The 18,623-nt window shown below is 40.9% G+C and overlaps 1 protein-coding gene across 1 annotated transcript; it reads right to left on the bottom strand.

Annotated features, from left to right (window-relative positions):
• Positions 1–1,224: 1,224 nt before the first annotated feature.
• Positions 1,225–17,487, bottom strand: LOC139292266 (sentrin-specific protease 7). The gene is made up of 22 exons (XM_070914536.1): positions 17,408–17,487; positions 16,711–16,776; positions 16,494–16,600; positions 13,155–13,409; positions 11,789–11,901; positions 11,266–11,384; positions 10,700–11,030; positions 9,830–9,990; positions 8,870–9,001; positions 8,725–8,758; positions 7,017–7,244; positions 6,432–6,889; positions 6,011–6,138; positions 5,405–5,521; positions 5,192–5,308; positions 4,537–4,632; positions 4,230–4,450; positions 4,069–4,115; positions 3,952–3,995; positions 3,174–3,242; positions 2,940–3,090; positions 1,225–2,743 (listed from the first exon to the last, which is right to left on the bottom strand). Exons 1-22 carry the CDS (start codon positions 17,462–17,464, stop codon positions 2,606–2,608), a joined length of 3,189 nt encoding a protein of 1,062 aa, XP_070770637.1. The 5' UTR covers positions 17,465–17,487; the 3' UTR covers positions 1,225–2,605.
• Between the last annotated feature and the right edge of the window lie 1,136 nt (positions 17,488–18,623).

Below are 18,623 nucleotides of genomic sequence, written 5' to 3'. Positions count from 1 at the left end.
AAGTGTTGGATAGACAGACGCTGCCATTCCTAGCGCCAAACTGCTAACATGACTGAAAAGACTAACTAATACTTACACAGCTGCGATAGAAACTATTACCAGCAATTTCAGGTTACACATTGTTTCATAAGTCTTTCTATGAGAGGGTAAGAAACCATGAATAAAATACTTGTTCTAAAAGGTGGCAGTCTCTTAAATGCTTCAAAGGCAGAGGAGCTAAATTTGATTGGCTTGATGGCCCTCTTCATGGCGCAGGCATCTGGCCATAGCAGTTGGCTGAACAATGTTTAACTATGCTCCAGAGAGTGCTTGATCCTGTACCCTGAGATCCTGGGCAGCTAGCAGGGGAGCCAAGTAGGCCTGGAGGGCAGTGGTTTTACTCTCACTATTCACTTACTGTACGAGTGCATGATCACTTTGGAGGATGTAGCCTGTGGTGCTGTTGAATTGTATTGCATTACACTGACAGATGTTTGTTATTTAGCATACACTCTCACTCAATTATATAAATGGGGTGGACAAAATAGTAGAAACACCTGTCAGTATAATACAGTTCAACAGCAATATGGTGTCAACATTATAATAAAGCTAGGATTGATTGCAGGACTGATGTATTAGACTGCATTTGCTTTAGCTGGGTGTATCTAATAAGCTGGCAACTGAGTGTAGATGTTGTGTACACCGAACGGCTGCAGCACACTGCCATACATAATGCGAGAAGGATTACTCAGAGTCAGACTGCGAGGGGATCTGACAGATTGAGACAGTAAATACACCTAAGCCAACCATGTAACCCTCTGAACAGATTATACTGGAAAGCATTGTAATGTTCTGAACAGGCATTTCCAAATGAAGCCTTTTAGACCCCAGAAGAACGAAGTTGGCTCCTCTGGTCAAAAAAAGAATTATGAATAGTAATAGAAAAAAAGGATTTGCAGAACAGCAGCCAAAGAAAACTTCTAATACATAAAAGGAGATAATCAACCAATTTACAACAGAGACACTCAGTCTCTGTTTTAGTTACCAACCTCTAATCCTCATCTTGTTATGAAAACCAAGTAGGACAAGAGGTCAAGAGTCAGGACCACAACCAAACATTGTCCAATTGGCATTTGTCATATAATACCTCATAGAAAAACAGTGGACTTGTTAAATTTAACTCTATAGGTTTGTGATTCTAGATGAAAATAAAAACTGTTTAAAAAAACAACAGAATAACAAGTGTAGTTTTGTCTACAGGTTTTAATACACCATTGAAACCAAAGACAATTTGGAATCAGCTCCTATACATTCGTCAAACACAAGGTCGTGACATCTGGGACATTTTAAAGTGTTAAAAGAGTCAAGCATCTGAACAAAAATGGGAAAAAACTACAAGACTATCAAGACTGGTCTCTGTTGAAAAGAACTTAGGCAACAGTAGTGATGGACTGCAGTGTCTCTTAGGTCTTAATTTGAGGGCATACCATCACCCATGCTATGGTATGTGCACCCCTGAACTTTTTGCAAGTTGTATTCTTATTAAAATAATTAATTAAGGATTCAGGTTTCTTATATGTTGTACGTAAGCATGAAGGGGGGCCGCTTCCCCCACATTTTACACCAGAATGTTTCTTCTGGATCTATATTCTGATCACTTTACATGATAGCAGCTGCTAACTTTGAAAGAGTCTGTGTGTCAGTCTGGACAAAAGAACTTCCAATGACACGTCAGTATCAAAACAATTATTTAGAATATGCTATATGCATACTGACTGTATGCAGTAGCCTGCATTGATAGTCTGACATCCCAATTTGGACTAATTCTGCCAATTTGTGGAGGCAAAGTTGTTATCAGGCACCATCACTGCGTCACTGCAATATGATTTGAGGGTCCATGATAGACTGCAATAGAGAGTGAGTCACAGATAAGTGGTAGCATACAATAGTTCAGCTTTGTTGCAAAGAGAGGTGAGTGAATGGTTCTAGTTTATTGTCAACATGTTTTCTATCAGGCAGCCAACAGGATAATAACAGGATAGCTGAGTGAGGCACTGAGTGGCTGAAAGAGTTAAAACGATGGACTCAACGGCATGACATTTATAATGAAATGTATAAAGGAAACTGCGATGTACTATGCCTGTGTTTTAGGAATTTGCTTCATACAGTAAATGTGTGCTGAAGCAAAGAATCAGAACAGATTTGCTCAGAAAACTCAGAAATATTAAATGCCACATGACAAAGCAAGTAAACCCGACTAAACCTGTCTACAATTTGCTGTATTAGGTTTTACCGTTGTTACACTTTCTTCTTTGACTTCTGATTCTACATAGAAAATTAAAAACAAATAATTGCCTTTATAAAATATCTTGCAGTATAAAAACAATCATTGCATGTCTAGATATAAACAAACTCTTTCTGGCTGGATGGACAAATTAACTGATGCCTTCATGTTCAGTCACAGGACCCACAGATAGTCATAGGTTTACATGTTCTGTTCAAGTAAATACATAAAACAATAACAGCTCTAATTTAAAGGAAATATTTTCAGTTCACGCTGAAATGTCCGTCGCTCAGTATGAGCAGTGATTAATAATTAATGGCTACAGGAATGTGATGAATGTGTCTATCTGTTACTATCCAGGTTTTGATGTCGGTAAAGGTTTAGCACCAGATCTCTGATTTCGTCTCGTTTCCTCCGCACCTGCTGCCGCGGAAACCAACGTTCTAGGCGTAGAGGGAGATCAAACTGCAACACAGGGTCCTGAGAGCAGAAGCAGAAGCAAACCCCATTACTGTGTGCATGCCTTGAAAAAGACCTTTTAATGTTAAAGTTAATTAAAGTTTTAATTAAAACATTTAAAGCTGTTGCTCATCTAATATTAGTGGCCATTTTATAAAATATGTCAGACTATGTGAGCCTAAAAAAAAAAAAAAAGAGATGCTGCCAAGTTCTTTACCTTCAGAAAACTCTCGACGTATTGCAGCAGGTAGAGGCCACAGTCGCTGCTGTTGTCCTGAAGGGGAACTTGGCAGTGTGAGCTTTGCATCTGATCAGGACTAAAGTCCCTTGATGAACCACGACGGACCTCCCATTCTGACTGCAAGTAGCTGAGGGACAAATGCGCATCATCTTACAAACATTTATAAACACATACACGCAACTAAAGACAGATTAAAAGCTTCATACTTACTCCCGTAATAGTTTGAAGACTCGCTCATGAAGAGAAAGTTTGAGGGAATCCATGATAAGGATACACGGCCTACAGAGAAGAGAGGCACATCCGTCATTCAGTGTTTGAATCCACATTAGGCATAAATGTTTTCACATTTATAGGGTAGTGTGCAACTGCAAGCAGACCACCAAGACCACTAAGTAACTGTTGCACTAAGCACATAAAAAGACAAACCTCCAAAACACAGTCAAGACTCTTTAAACACAGAATCAAAGTATCTTTGAAAATAACCACCACAATCCTCTTCTTCAGCTGCACGGCCGAGCTTTAATAGGCATTTTATTGGTTTAACAGCAGTTCAAGTTTCCCACGCATAAAATAAAGTGTGTGCACAGAAGTGAAATCCCATCTCAAGCGGTCATTCAAGACATGATAGGCATTCTGATGCCTCAGCTGGATGTAGACAGATTTTGACTGTGCTGGATCAGTGTTTGTGGTATTTGTGAACATTGTACTGCAGAATTTAATAGGGTATGAATTTATAGGGTGGCCAATTGGACACGCAATTGCTTTCAAGCAGTTTATTCTTATATTTGACCAAGAGTCGAAGCATGCAAATATGTAACTATACTACATAATGGTGGGGATTGTGTTAATATTATGTATGAAGGTGTGAAGAGTATCGACACATTTTCTCATGAGGGTGCTCTTTAAATCACGCACACAATAACTATGGACATCTCTGGGGCTTCATGTGAAAACCTAGTAATGTAACTCTGTAGACCCGCACACTCACCTCTTGCAAACAGTTTTCTTCTGGCAGGTCAGCTGTGTGCAGTTCTACAAACAAAGAAAAAATCAGTCAAAAAGAAAAAATATTGTTATTCCTAACGAGCACAGAAGTCTTTCTTACCACTGGACCAGGTGGGGGATCTTTGGTGGATTCTTCTTGAGTGTTTTCTAAAAACACATGAAACTAAGCATTACCTTCAGCTTTCCAATCACAACATAAATAAATAAATAAATAAATAAAAGAGCTTTAAATACTGTTCTTTGTTCCTTAGTCTAACATACCTGTCTCTGTACCCACGTTGTCACTGTGGTCTAATGTAGTTGGTGCAGGTGGTGTCTCTGTGTTATCATTTGGGCTTTTAGATCCTTGAGCCACCTCTTGATCCTGTAACTCTGCCGTCCCATCGTGGCTCTTTCTCGTCTCTGAGTTTGGACCATTCCAGGTCTCAGATTTTGGCTCATCCAGTCCAGGAAAGCAAATGACAACTAAATACCAATGAGCCCTAAACAGACAACAGAGCAACGTGATGTGTAATGTCATACACCAAAACACCTCTTTACAATACACGTCTTGACGTATTTAACTCACTCCTGATTGACAGGCACAAACAGGAAGTCCTTTTTGAAGATGTCCACATGGCGGGTCCAGGTCTTCACCCGCTGGTGCCGCCTCTGCCTCTGACAGCTGTGTGCACACAAAAATAAAAAGCAGGGACACAAGTTTTAACAATGTTTCACACGTCCTCACACGCACAAACACTTACCAGACCAAATATATACCAAATATATCAAACGTCCTTCTCGACAGAGTATGTTCATTCATTAAACTCAAAATAAGTTGATGGTGACACTAAGCTGATAACTTGTGAAATCAGAGTGTTTTACTTTATTTATTCTAACAATTGTGTTGACTGTACTTATCTATATTCGTTTGACAGCGTACAATACAAATATTTAGATTACTATGTAAAACAATTATTAACACTAAGATATATTACAAGAAGTCCAACTATGAACCAAACAGCAGAAGCAGTGAGTCTCGCCAAACGTGACAGGTACAGGAACAGTATCCACAGGCTAACAAGCACTCAAGGTATCTGGGGAGCCCCAAAGCGGTCTCTTGTGTTTAGTGTCTTGACCAACGACACTTTGACATGTGGACAGGAGGAACGCTAACCTGCTCTACTTCCTAACTATCCCCAAACTCGTTTTTGTTTCGTTAATTATTTGCCAGCATTACTTACGAGTCACTGGCGCTGCCTTCACTGGCATTGTCCCTCCGTGTGAGCTGCTTGTAGAAGAAGCTGCTGAAGATGTGGCAGCGCTCGGCCACAGCAGCAGAAGCGTTCTGGAGGAGGTATCTGGGTCAAAAAACATATCATCAGCACAATCAATTCAAAACCGGATCTCTTCTCCACAAACGTGTTGGGAACTTAAGTAAATTTGAAGTTCCTTACTTGAGGTAAAAATCAATGATTACATCATTGAGGAACTGCCCACTGTCAAGGCACTGCAGGTCCTCCATTGTGACAGTTATTCCTCCTTTCAATGGCGGAGGAGGAAACTGGATCAACCTAAGCAGAGGTGGAAGAAAGAAGAATGACCCAGTTTGACAGTGACAGTAGATGACAGGTCACACCAGTACTAGTAGCACAGAGCAACCATAGATTTGAACCTGATCATCTGCAGTGGTAGGTAGACTTTAATAGTTACAATATCTTTTATTAGGGATGCATTGAATCTTACTCTTTCACAAAAAGGTAGGGCTGTAGGGCTCCTTTCCATAATGTTGTCATGTTCACAGTAATTGAGCTTCGTTACTGTCCACCACTGCATCTATCATTCATTTATTCAGTCACAGTTGGGTAAAGTTTTCCCTGGTCTCCTCTTACATGAAAATGATCTCAATTTTTAAATCTGTCCAGAGAGAAAACCTTGGATCAGTGCATCCCTAATTCTAATTATATTTTTATTCCTCAGAGTGAACTGCACTGGTCACATGCCAACCCCTGCTGAGTCAGGCTGCATGAGAGGCTGCATATGGAATAATGTAGGTTACTTGCCTATGAGCCAGGCCCTGATGTTTATATTTAGTCCAGCTGGAGTCTAGTTTACACAGGGACACGGAGTAGGATCCTTTGGTTCTACGATGGCACAGTGTGTATGCAGGAGTGGGTTCCTCCTTTCTCTTCTGTGGGAGAAAAGTTATACCATAGGAGCAAAACTTACACTGTAATCATTACAGAGACCTGTGTTTCCCAAACAGGGGGTCAGGACCTCCACAAGGGGACACAAAATTAATCGTAGTGGTGGTGATAAACAGGAAATGAAATAAGAAAAAAACCTTTCTGCAAATGACAGATGCTTGTTTTTTCATGCATTTTGTCCTTGTGAATTAGCACAATTGTACTTTTTTGGGACTGATGAGGTAGATACTGCTATGTTTTACGGGACAACAAGCCAAAAGTGTTGCGAACAACTTACCTCAGAGGGACGTTCAAGCTCTTTCTGTTCTTTCTGATCCTCCTCTGGTTTGAGTTGTGTCCCTGTGTCTCGTTCTGTCTCTGTCTCCAGCTCCAGTGGTGTCTCTTGCTGGAAATCAACCTGCAGTTGTATGTGTTGCGTGATGTTTTTGTCTGCATCAGAATGCGGACCATCCTGGTCCGTGTTAGGTTTAGGGTCAGTGTTCTCAAGACCCAGCAGAGACAGCAGGTGAGAGTCAAGTCCAGTTCTTCTAATCAGCTCTATGCAATCATCCAGAGAAAGAAGAGGAGTGTGGATGTCTTCCAAACCAGGAACTATGTCTGCACCATTGGGAGCACAGGATTTTTCAGCTGCAAGACTGTTGAGACAGTCAATGTCCAGGAAGGAGCGCAATAAAGCCCCCTCCATTCCCTCCAGAGCATCTCTCAGAGTCAGCAGGATGAAGGGGCTCGCCTTGTCTATTAAAATAGAAAATCATAACAAAACTGAGAAGTATATCAGGAATATGAAACAAAAACATTTGTAAATTTGCTCCAAGTGTACTCTGAAGTTGTATCTACAGTGTGAGTCTTCCAGTGGTCTCACCAGTGTTCGCGCTTTCATCTTGTTTGACACGCAGCTTGAGGAGGTCCCGCTGTACGGCAGCTGCAGCAGTTTCTGACACACATAACAGGAGGACAGCAGCAGGGGAAGGCTCCTCCTCGCCCTTAAAGTGAAGCTCCAGGGCCTCCAGTTCCTGCTTTTCCCAAATACTGTACCTCCTCAGCTCTTTACGCTCAAAGGTCAACATCATCTCCACCTGTCCACTAGTGTCTGGGGACAAGAAGAGGTCAGGTTAGCTTAGCAACTTGCAGTGCTGGTATCAAATGATGAACACTGTTGCTTCTTTATCTTTACCACACTCAACAGCCTTGCGTTTTCCCCTAGCATAGCAGTAAAAGCATTCAAACAACTTCCATAACCAAAGGAAGTTTTCCTGCTCTGGCGCAGCACCCTGGAATATGAATGAGCTTATAGCTGTGAACAGGGCCATCATCTGTTGATGACTTTATTACTTTCTTCTTACTTTGCTGAAATAGAAAACATGTTTCAGATCTAAAACAAAAGAAGACTAAGAGTCTACAGTCATGCTAGCAGATCTGTGAGGCTGAACTTAGCTTAAGATGCTGATGTTTAGCAGGTAATATTTACCATGTTAAGCATCTTAGTTTAGCCTGTTAACGCCAGTTAGCACTAAACACCAAGTACAACTGAGGCTGATGGGAATGTCATTAGTTTTGCAACCAAAATGTACGACCTGAATTAGGATTCATCCTCTGGGGAACATGAACGTCTGTACAGAATTTAAATGGCAATCCATCCAATCGTTTTTGAGATATTTCCACGGGAATAACAGAGACTAACGCACAATGATTGATTGACAGCTCTCTTTGCACACTTACAGGCTGCAAATCAATCAGTGTGTGCTCCAGTCTCTGTTATTCCCTTGGAGGTTTGCTGTCCTCAAACTGAACCTGCACCTGATTCAGCTGCATATTGCTTCGGGTTGCGCAGTGAACCCTGTTTCAACCTTAAAATTTTTTAGATACTTCAGTCTGGGCCAAAGAGGTGGAACGACCAACCAATCGAAAGACAGACAGACAGACAGAGGCTAAAAATATCAATATGGCTGTGCAAAGAAATGTTGGATTGCTTGACGGACTACATCCTGTAAATCCTTGTGAAACTTTCTGAAGGCTAGGCTCAGCAAATTCCTTATAATGTATGTTACTTGGCAATAAACAGTTTCTGATTCTGATTCTCAAGGCTAAAGTACTCAGGCCTTCTTTCACTCAAGGTTAGTATTATTCGTAGTAGTATTCGTTTTTCAGAAACAAACTTGTACTTGACAGAAAATGTATCTACTCAAGAACGTTACACAGTTTGTCCACAATGTTGTACAAAACTGATATGCAACTGATTTAGTTTAACAAATGTATTTCTTACACACACATGGCCAAGATCAAGTCTCAAGGAATAACCACCGTAGTTCCCTGAAGGGGATATTTCACAGGCTTAGAGGTGAAAGTGCACTAGGGCCACTAGGGTCTAATCCATTAACACACACACAAACACACACACACTTTAGCATCTGAAATAGACCGCTAAGCTGGGAGTGGATGGTGTGCAGACAGCATGACCAAAAATAGGGGAGATGTGTTCCTGTGGGATCTGAGTTTATACAACCCAGACTAAAGATCGCAGACAGGACACAAACTGTGATACAAAGATTAAAAACTATTCACAGCATTACCTTTCAGTGGGATGATGATTTTTTGGTTTGCTATCTGTGAAAGGAGAGTAAAAATATGTTACACTTCATGTCCATGAAATGTGATATGATTACTGAATGTGATACCATCAGCAACATGCATGTATTTGTGGTGTACACAGCTTACCAACATGTCTCCATTTGCTTTCCCTTGGTAACCTCCACAGTGCAGGGTGGAGAAGGCCACGCCCATACAGGAGCAGGCAACACTGGGGACGAGAGAAACTGGACCAGGGAGATCTACAACTACACGCAACACCTGCAACACACAAACATACATACACACACAGTTACGAGAAAATGGTGCAAACAGGGTGGTAGATCAGCACAATAACGCAGGTACACAATAACAGTATATTAACCCCCACATTACAATGAGACCGATCAGTAAGGTCAAGCAATATGGTTGAAACAAATTCAATATTTTAAAGCAACTGTGTGTAGGAATTGAAAAACCCTTACTTTGGCACCATCTAGTGGTAGTATCGAGAATGACATTGCAGTTGTCAGCAATGCACGCTGCTACATTTTCTCTTGTTAGCTATCTTGTTAGCATGAGAAGAAATGGGGAGTAAAAATCATGCGGACAACTCTGATTAAAACAAATTAAAACAAGTTATTACAGTGGATAACTTGGTTGTCTTTTGCCGAACTCAGTGTAAAATGAAGCTTGTATGTAGTGTTAGCTCAAGCTTCTGTGATTGCAGGCGCCTCTGCCCCTGCCCTTACAGCAACATGCTTTTTCAAATACAGCTAAGTTTTAAAACATTAACTGTTCAAACTGGGGATAAAATGTGGGGTTCTGGGGGGCACTATCCTGCAAACCAGCATGATAATCTTTAAATGTATCTTATTTTGGTTCATCTTTTAGAGTTTGTGGTAAATCTCTACAGTCAAGTGATTTTTTTAAATCCAACCATAGTGGTAAAAACAATTAACGAGTAGAATAATTGAATTTTCTTCAAAGATCCATTTCTGCTCTACACTCATTGAGTCAGACACAAGACTAAATTGTCACACAGGAACATTCTTGATCTTTTATGAAATGTGTGAATCATAATATAATACAGGAACACATTCTGCCAACCTCCATGTCATGTATGTCAGAAGCTTCTTGCTGTTTGGCCACAGCTTCCCGTGGGGATTGTCCCTGTATTACAGAGTCTTCCACAGTGACCAGTGTATGGACTGCTGGGCTGCAGTGTTGAGGAACGTCACCGCTCTCCTCATCATCACTGGACAGCACAACTGAAATACAAGCATGAAGAACACATAAATATATATGTATATGTATTTTTTTTCAGGACAAACTACCCCAATAACTTACAAAAGATACTGGCCAATGTCAGAAACAAGATGCCTGAGTCATGCGGCACTCAGATGTCAGCTTGTTAGGTACACCTAGCTAAAACTAATGCAGTCTAATTCAACAGTCCTGCAATAAATCTTACATGAAGATTATAGTGTTCAGTTTTTGTTGAAACTGTCTTAGAGAGGTATTGATTCAACTTTATGACCATGTTGGAGGATGGTCTGTTGAACTATATTGCATTATGCATAGAGGTATTTCTGTTATTTAGTCTACCTCGTATAAAAAGGGATGGACAAAATAAGAGCAATATTCTGTATAATGATGTGCCTGTGAGCCCTGGTGCATTAGCTACATGACAATGTAGAAGACAATTTTAAGCCTGTTCTTCTAGTGTTCTCTAGAGCCAGTTTAAGAACAGTCGCCACAAGATAAGTGCTTAGCTTCAAAATCAGATGCTCTCTGGGGTTTTGTATATGCACAGATAAGGCTCAAACACACAGCCTGCAAAATGGCATTACAGGCAAGCTACCTGAGCAACGGTTTCCTGAGTTTCCTCGTAGATAAATTCAAACAAAAATTCATCAGCTGAAGCTTCCAGGGTTAGAAGATTATCTGGCAAAACTCATCCTGTGTTGGTGTACTCACTAGGTTCAGAAGGGCGGGAATTGGTTGTGTTGTCCTGGCAGGACGATGGACTTTGTCTGGGGGTACCAATAAAGTCTTTGGCCTCCAAATTAGGACTGATGATTGGGACCAGAACCTCTGTTCGATCATCTGCTCCCACCGTGAACTGTACAATGGTGCGGTCCAGGCTCTCCAAATCTCCGTCTTCTCCACTTTCTTCCAGACAAATACCTGTCGGGGCTGGTCCTCCATCTCTTCCGTCTTCTCCAGTGAGGCGAAGCACACTCTCACGGTTGCGTTTGGCCCCGTCTGTTCCATTGCACCGCGACCCTGCATCCTTTCTTTTCCTCTTCTGTTGAGACAGAATACAGCAGTTTTGGTGTTGAGTTCACCAGACAATGCATGCTGCTACAACACAGAATAGAGCATTGTTGAGCTGTAAGACATAATGTATGTAACACATTTACATAATGGAGGTGTGTGTCTGGGCTTTTGTTTTATGACTTTTGTAGGAATGGGTTATGTTTGGATAAAGTTTACTCACTCCTTCCTTTGAAGCTTTCTCTGTGACCCTGTACGGCACTCACCAAACTGTGTTCTACTTCTTTTTCTGGATCAGTCCACCCGTCCTTGATGCTAGCTGGAGAGAACTCATCACAACTTCCTGTATCCTCAGCAGGCTCCCAGCACACTGACAAACCACAATCTGTATGAGACAGAAACACTAATCAACCTATCATGCTAATATAAACACATACAGTACAGTCTGACAACATGACTACTACAACAAGAAAAAAAGACAAGGAAATGGCTAAATTATGAACTGAGATATGCTTGTAAAAAGCGGAGTAAATTCTGCCATGTGTTTTATTTTACAGAACATATAAGAAGGTGAAAAAAATCAATGAACCTTTCACATTGAAACAACCCTTAAATTAAAAAGGACATCTGAGAGAAGGTCTGGGGAAAGCAGGAAAATGCAAGTGTGATGCTTATGACGGTGTAAGATAACTGATAAGGTCAAAGCTTCAACCAAAACCAGCATCAGAGTAACCCAGCCACGTACAAAGGAAAAACTGTGTGTGTCTGAATTTGTTCAGGTTTACAAACCTACGACTTCAGAGAAGTCCTCTCCGTTGTCCGTGCCTATTATCACCTCCTCAATATCTTTGTTTTCTTCTTTGTCCCCTTCGTCATCAACATATTGCAACCTTCTCCTGAGTCTTGACCAGAAGACATGAAAGAATTAACACCATGTTATGATTATGTCGTGTACATTATTCTCTTTTTTAGCAAAGCTACATGAAGCAGTGTAAAAGTTAGTCCCAGGACCTTTACGTACTAAACTTGTACATAATCCATCAGAGACTAAACACATAAAAAACAAATGCAGAAACACAGATTTGAACTGGAATCTCAAGCTGTGACATCCTTCTATGTGGTATTATTCCAAATACAATAACCACATTTTCTGCCTGGAAAATACAGAGAGTCGTGGATGCAGCTGGCCGAGACAAACTCCATTAAAAGGTAATTTCTCCTTAAACTAATCGAAAACAAGTCGAAGAAATTACCCGAATAGTCAAGTCAATTCTATTTATACAGCCCAATAGCACAAATCACAAACTGCCTCAAATTGCCACAAAGTTGCTTAATAATTAACATTAATAAAGAAAACCTCCTACTATTCATTATTAACATGTCTATGTGAAAAGCCACCACACTATCCTGACTTTTGAAATTAAGTCTATTTTCTTTTTCTTTTTAGCAAATACCAGTACAGCCTCATATGAAAGACAGAGAGAGAGCCCACACTGAAAACGCACTTTCTAGAACAAAATGACCCGACAAGGTTTTCATATAAGTGAGTCCAATTTTCGGACCCAGTTTCCCTTTCTCTTCTGCAACTGTCTGTCTATGGGATTATTATTATTACTGCAACATTCAACAATTGACAATATGACAATTCAAAGCAAAAATAACACTAGTAGCATTATCAAAATATGATTTTGGTGTCATTCATGGATGCAGGCAGTCAGCCACAGAAAGACACTAAATACACGTGTGTTTTTAACACCAAAATGGGAGAAAATGTTTTAAAAATGCAGTGGGTGAGCAGCTCTCACCGGAATAAATAGGCTGCCACGTATGGACACATCATCCATTAATGAGGAATTGTTGGTGTGAAAGAAAAGTACAGAAGTGGGGTTATATCTTGGACTATTTCTTCGCCAAATGCAGTCCCTTCTGCTGGTTGCCTAGCAACCTTAAGGCGACAACAAAACTCTAGGAAGTCATTGCTCCCGGGCAAAGAATAGTCTGGCACATTACCAACCTTAAAACAGCAACTTGTAATTTGTATTTGTTATGCTAAGCTAAGCAGCTACTTGACGTAGCTTTATATTTATCGGAAAGATATGACAGTGGTATCAATGTTCAAGAAAGCAAAAAAAATCCTTTAACATGGACTTCCTACCTTTGCGAGGGTGAGGAGGTGGTCTTCTGGTTGCGTTTAGAGGTTGCGCTCTTGTTATTATCGTTCCTGGCCTCCCTCTGAGTCAACCTTGTGTCTCTGCAGATCAGGGGTTCCTCTCTGTACCGACCACTCTCCCTCCATGTACTTGACACTTGTCCTTTATTCCTCAACGTATGACTCCGTTTCATCTTTTCCATATAAGCCTTGCCTTGTTCTGTCTTCAGGACATCTGTCAGGATCAGACAGGGCTTCCTCCTAAAGGATGAAACAGAGAAGCAATTATTCACAACCTCCCTAGAGCAGCGTCTTCTCTGCAACATCGAGCCCTCTCAAGGTACAAACTTACAGCTCATCTACCATAACACGTTAGCCTTCATGTATACCAGCTGATCAAGAGGGAGGGGTAGGCAAGTTTTCTGGTATAGATAAGCCATGTGTGCAGTCATGATAAGTTTTGTTTTGTGTCACTATTTCTTTGAGCAGTGCAACTTGGAGCACTGTGCAGGATAAATACTGTACACACAAACAAGAGACATTCCTGAAAATTGCGGCAAAGGTGGTTTTATGTTTGCCGTTAGCTACAAGTCAGATCAAGACAAAACTTGGGATGACGATGAACTTTGACACACAAACATACTCAGGACAGTGATAACTAACCCTATGTTTGTAACTTATCACCAAGAACTTTCTGTTCCTGCATTCATGGAGTTGCTTCATACAGTCATGAGTAAAAAACAGTACCAGTTTATCCACCATCAGTATCACAGAAGGCAAAGTGCTGTGTAGTTCATAGAGTAAACATTAATGAGCTAAATAACATGTGCAGTATGTGCTGGACAAATAAAGACAATGTCATTCAGGCACTGTAGTTTAAAAGTTCATGAAAAACCTTTGCTGCAAAAGATTTTCCTCAGTTTCAAAAATTGGGACAGAAGATGCTTTTTCAATTTAAGTTACCTCTCATTGATTAAAATTATACCCATCAAAACAAAAGAGAACCTGTACATTTAACATACAGTACATACTGTACATACACAGTCATCATATTAAAAAGGAAACCCTCATAACGTTTTATGTAAAATAACATTTGAGCTATATATACACATAGTAGGAATTCATTTATTACATTGAAGGTGCAGCCTATAATCCTGCTTTAGATGTTCAACTGCATCAGAAATGTTTAATACTTCTTATGACGCTGAAAAAAACAAGCATCGCTGTAAATAACCTCTACAATATTCAGGGCGAGTGCCCCACCTTGTGAAAGTTTAAGAAACTGCAATGAACACAGGCAAAATAGGTCCTTTCAACAACAAGGCAAGTGCTTTGCATAGGGCGAGTGTGGAAGAGAAAGCCTGAATGAATAATTAGCTAGTGGTCACTTTTATTGAACATTTGTGGGTACACAGACCTGATGTTTAATAAAGCTATATTTACTGTGTTAAAAGCTTTCTGTGACAATTAAAACTTTTTCGTGATGGGGCTGAAGACTGGGGGTGACAAGGAATTAATATCAAATATGATCAATTTCCAGAATTTATTGAGTGCATCTTGTTCATTCTACTACATATCTTAAAAGGAATACGAACATGAAAAAGAGCCTGCTTCTGGGCAATGATGGGGGCCCCTGTATGAGGCAGTAGGTGAATGCCCAATAAGAGAAAGAACAGGCATATTGGGGGTAGTAGAAGTGAGGTAAGGACCCTGTCTGTCTTAGGCATCTTCTCTGATGCCAGGTAGAGTTGGTGTTGATTTGAAATCCTGCGGTGTGGCTTCGTGGCATCCGTTAGCATCACATCCAGTTCCTTAATCTCTGGTCTTGAGGTGTGAAATTGGCGGTACAGATTTCCCGGAATTTTAACCCCTGCTCCTATTCACACATGACCCCATACAGGCAATGTTCCTGAACATTTCAGGGATAGACTAAAGGGGCTTTAGTTTGTTTAGAGATATTCCAAAGGGGGGAGGTGGGGGGAGACTGATGCCCTCCTGTCAGGACAGAGCTGTTCTCTCCTTTTGTTTTATCATCAAGGTTGGTGTTACAGACGTCATGGCAGTGACTGGGGGGGTGGTTAATGCCATCGTTAAGTGGCGCTTCAATGTTAACAGTGAATCCCAAAAGGGGTGAGGCAGCAGAGAGGGGAGAGTGAAGACTGATCTATGAGCTGGTTGTCAACACACTGACATTGAGGCTGTGGTGCTTTGTCTTCGTGGCATCAAGGCAGCCGTGTGTCAGGACACATCATCTTAGGCCTGGTCGATGGGTGTTGAAGACTGATCCAAAAATGGACCATTTAGTACTTTAACTCCAGATCTGCCTGGGTGGAGGCCATCTGTGCTGAAAAGATGCCTACATGCCCGGAACAGATTGAAGTCATCAATGTAATTGATCCCTTTCAGACCGCAGGTTTTGCAGAGCCACGTGTTGAGCCCTAAGAGTCTGCTGAACCTGTTGATCCCCCTCCATTCACAAAAAACTGTCTTCCAACGAAATCCTGCATTATGTTTTAATTTTCCAGTTGTAATGCCCGGGGTGACTGTGGTCTGTGTTTATGCCCAGATATCCGAGGTTGAAGTTGGCTGAACTGAATCCATAAATTTAGGGATTCAGTCCTCCACTTATCTTTAGCACCCAGACTATCCCAGCAGGTAGAAATCCCATTCACAAAACATGATTTCACTCGTTTTGTTTCAGTGAGTCTTGGTCATCTAGAGATAGCTCTCCATTAAAATCTTGTCGAGTTGAATTCTGATGAACTAACTCACCGGCAGAAGACATTTGCGTGTCAGTGTCGTGGAGTTCAGAAGACTTCTCCAGTGCAAATAACCTTGCCTCTGAGTACGGAAATTTTCTGTAACAATTTATGACAGTCTGTGCACTTCATCCATTCTGATGAGAAGAGAGGCATAGTGCAGTCCAGGGTGCAATTCTGTCAGTAGTCCACTAAGTTATTGTTTTGTTTGCGTTAACATCGTGGGTAGCAGAAGGCAGTTCAAAGTAGATAATTGCAACCCAGAGTTGTCATAAATGATCCTCCCAATGATTTAGTTGTCATAGGAAACCTCCTTAAATGTGTTGTAGTTTGAGTCAAGTAGGAAAAAGTAACAAAAATAACAACTAAGCAGAGAGCAAGTGAGAGGAGCGTCTGCACTGCAGCAAAGCAGGAATCCACCTTGGACTAATAACTGATTGAAGTCAGAGCCCAGTTTAAAGTAAACACCAGAACATATTTGTCAGTTTCAACTAATGGGCAGAAAAATGACCGGGTATTTCAGTCTACAATCAATAACTTTAAAAAAACTCCATCTGTCAAAACTCTCTGGTCGGCTCCTGCTTACCTGACCATTTCCAATGGGTCCATGGCTGCATCAAACAGCATGGATCCATTTTTATGCTGTGAATCACGGTGTCTCAATTTGCAACCTGCAAAGGCAGTCCAGGAAACCTGTTAAAGGGACGGAAACAGTGCAGGTCTCAAGAATAATCCAGCATAGCCATGTTACCATCATAGCATTTGTTCATGTGGTCAGACAGAGAGCAAAGATATCAAGGTACCTGTCTTTCTAACTTCCCACACTCTGATGAAAGACATGGCATGGGAATTGTGAGTGGGTTGTCCATCTAAAATTCACAGGGTGGTTAGTCACCATACTTGGGAAAATGAATGACATGAAACAGCCAAAAGCTTGTGAACTCTGCCGTAGATGTGCAAATGCAGCAAGTGCAAATGAGCAAAGGTAAATCCATTATCCTGAGATAATTTGTCTATGCGTTGCAAGCATGTGGTCGTAGCTGTTTGGCCAAATTGGTATTAAAGCACATTTCTAATGTGCTCATGAGTAGCAGCTAGAGCTGAAGCAATAGTCAGTAAATTGATCCAATCCAGTGGCAACATGGTAGTAGCTTTGATTCTGCAAATATATGCTGATTGCAGCTGCTCATGCTCAAGCTGTCAAGTGTCCTGCCCTTATTGTGGTCAAGTTCTTTTAACAACAGGGAAGTGTGCTTACTGATTGTCAGAATTTGTCAATACAGCAATCTCGAGAGCAGGCCTGTGTGCAAGCAACCACAGAGTAAAGCCATTAAACAATCCCAGATCACAATGAGCTTGTGATCAGCCTGTGATTAGCGCAATTTATGATGGCAGCCACAAAACAAGTGTCACTGCAGTACCAATTCAAGCGGCACACTAAAAGCTCACAAGTTAACATGCATGAAATCTGGATATTTCAAAAACATGGGTCACACATACCAAGTTATCCTTGTCAACAGTAAATGGAATAGTTAAGGCTCTTCTTCGCTCCATCATGGTCCGTGATTTGATAAGGCACAGCAAGAACACTGCAAGAAACGCATACAAATTATTATAACTATATCAAAACAAGTCAAACCCTGTATGACAAGGTGGTCACGAACACCCATAACTGTAACAGGTAAAAGACATGACAAACAAAACAACAATCATGACAAACAAAAAGGACTGGTAACACTATGCAAACAGTGACAAATCCCTAATAACACAAAGAATCTGCACTCTTGGGAAGATGGAAACCTGAAGGTAAAAAACAGGTGGTTCATTAAATTCCTAAAAACAAGAAAATTCTTGATGGATAAACTAATAACTGAATGGCACTTGTTTTGGGAAGCTGGTTTTTATGTTGCACGGATAGCACATATAACGCTACCTATTCTAAACAGGCCAACAGTATTAAAGTCATTTTATGCAAAAAAGCACGTGTTTGATTATAAAATAAAATCTCTTCAAGTGCCTGGACACAACATAAAGTGAAAAATCTTATCAGCTAGCGCTAGCGTTAGCCGCCAGAGTTAGCCATGGTAATGCCACTGTGTCCATGATGCTAGCTAAACGTTAGCTAAAGAGAGTTCGGGCTTACCCTAGACCAGGACTTCACTTAATATTAAGAGAGAATATAAGGAGAGTGTAGACAACTATTTTCCCACGAACGTTTCCACCAGCACCTTGCAGACACAGTAGGCACACATTTTGCTGGGTTATCTTCTCATCTTAACAGGCGCTTTAATGCTCCTTAGCAACATCCGGTGAATACCGGAAGTGCACCAGAAAAAAATAAAGCGAGCAGCACGCAGAGGTTACAGGTTGTTCGCGGGAAGGATGGGGGTTTGGGATAGAGTGGGAAGTGAGCTCGCTTTTTTAATCAACTGTCTATTATCGTTATTACAGTTGGATAGAAGATGTCGTAAATAGATTTTTAAATCACGTTAAAATCTTACTATCCCACCAAACTCCTGCCTGCCTTCACCTCAGCTAAAAGTTTAGAGTAGCTGCTCAGCATAACAAATTAGTGGCACAGAAAACATAAACATAAAATAGCATATTTCTTCACTTTAAATTGTCCAAAACCAACTACAATAGGCTGTAATGACAGGCTGTTCAGACTGATATCTCAACATTACCACCTTGTAGCACGTGCCTTGATGACAATAAT

Source organism: Enoplosus armatus, chromosome 11, assembly GCF_043641665.1.
Source record: "Enoplosus armatus isolate fEnoArm2 chromosome 11, fEnoArm2.hap1, whole genome shotgun sequence".
Lineage (NCBI taxonomy): Eukaryota > Metazoa > Chordata > Actinopteri > Centrarchiformes > Enoplosidae > Enoplosus > Enoplosus armatus.
Note: the sequence above shows the minus strand (reverse complement) of the source record. Positions and strands in the feature narration are given on the sequence as shown.

Coding starts and splice junctions, on each gene's coding strand:
- LOC139292266 (XM_070914536.1), bottom strand. CDS start 17,464: ATGATGGAGCGAAGAAGAGCCTTAACTATTCCATTTACTGTTGACAAG. Junction 16,777..17,407: donor CTGTTGACAAGGATAACTTG/GTATGTGTGACC, acceptor TGTGAATTTTAG/ATGGACAACCCACTCACAAT. Junction 9,002..9,829: donor CTGACATACATGACATGGAG/GTTGGCAGAATG, acceptor TGTGTGTTGCAG/GTGTTGCGTGTAGTTGTAGA.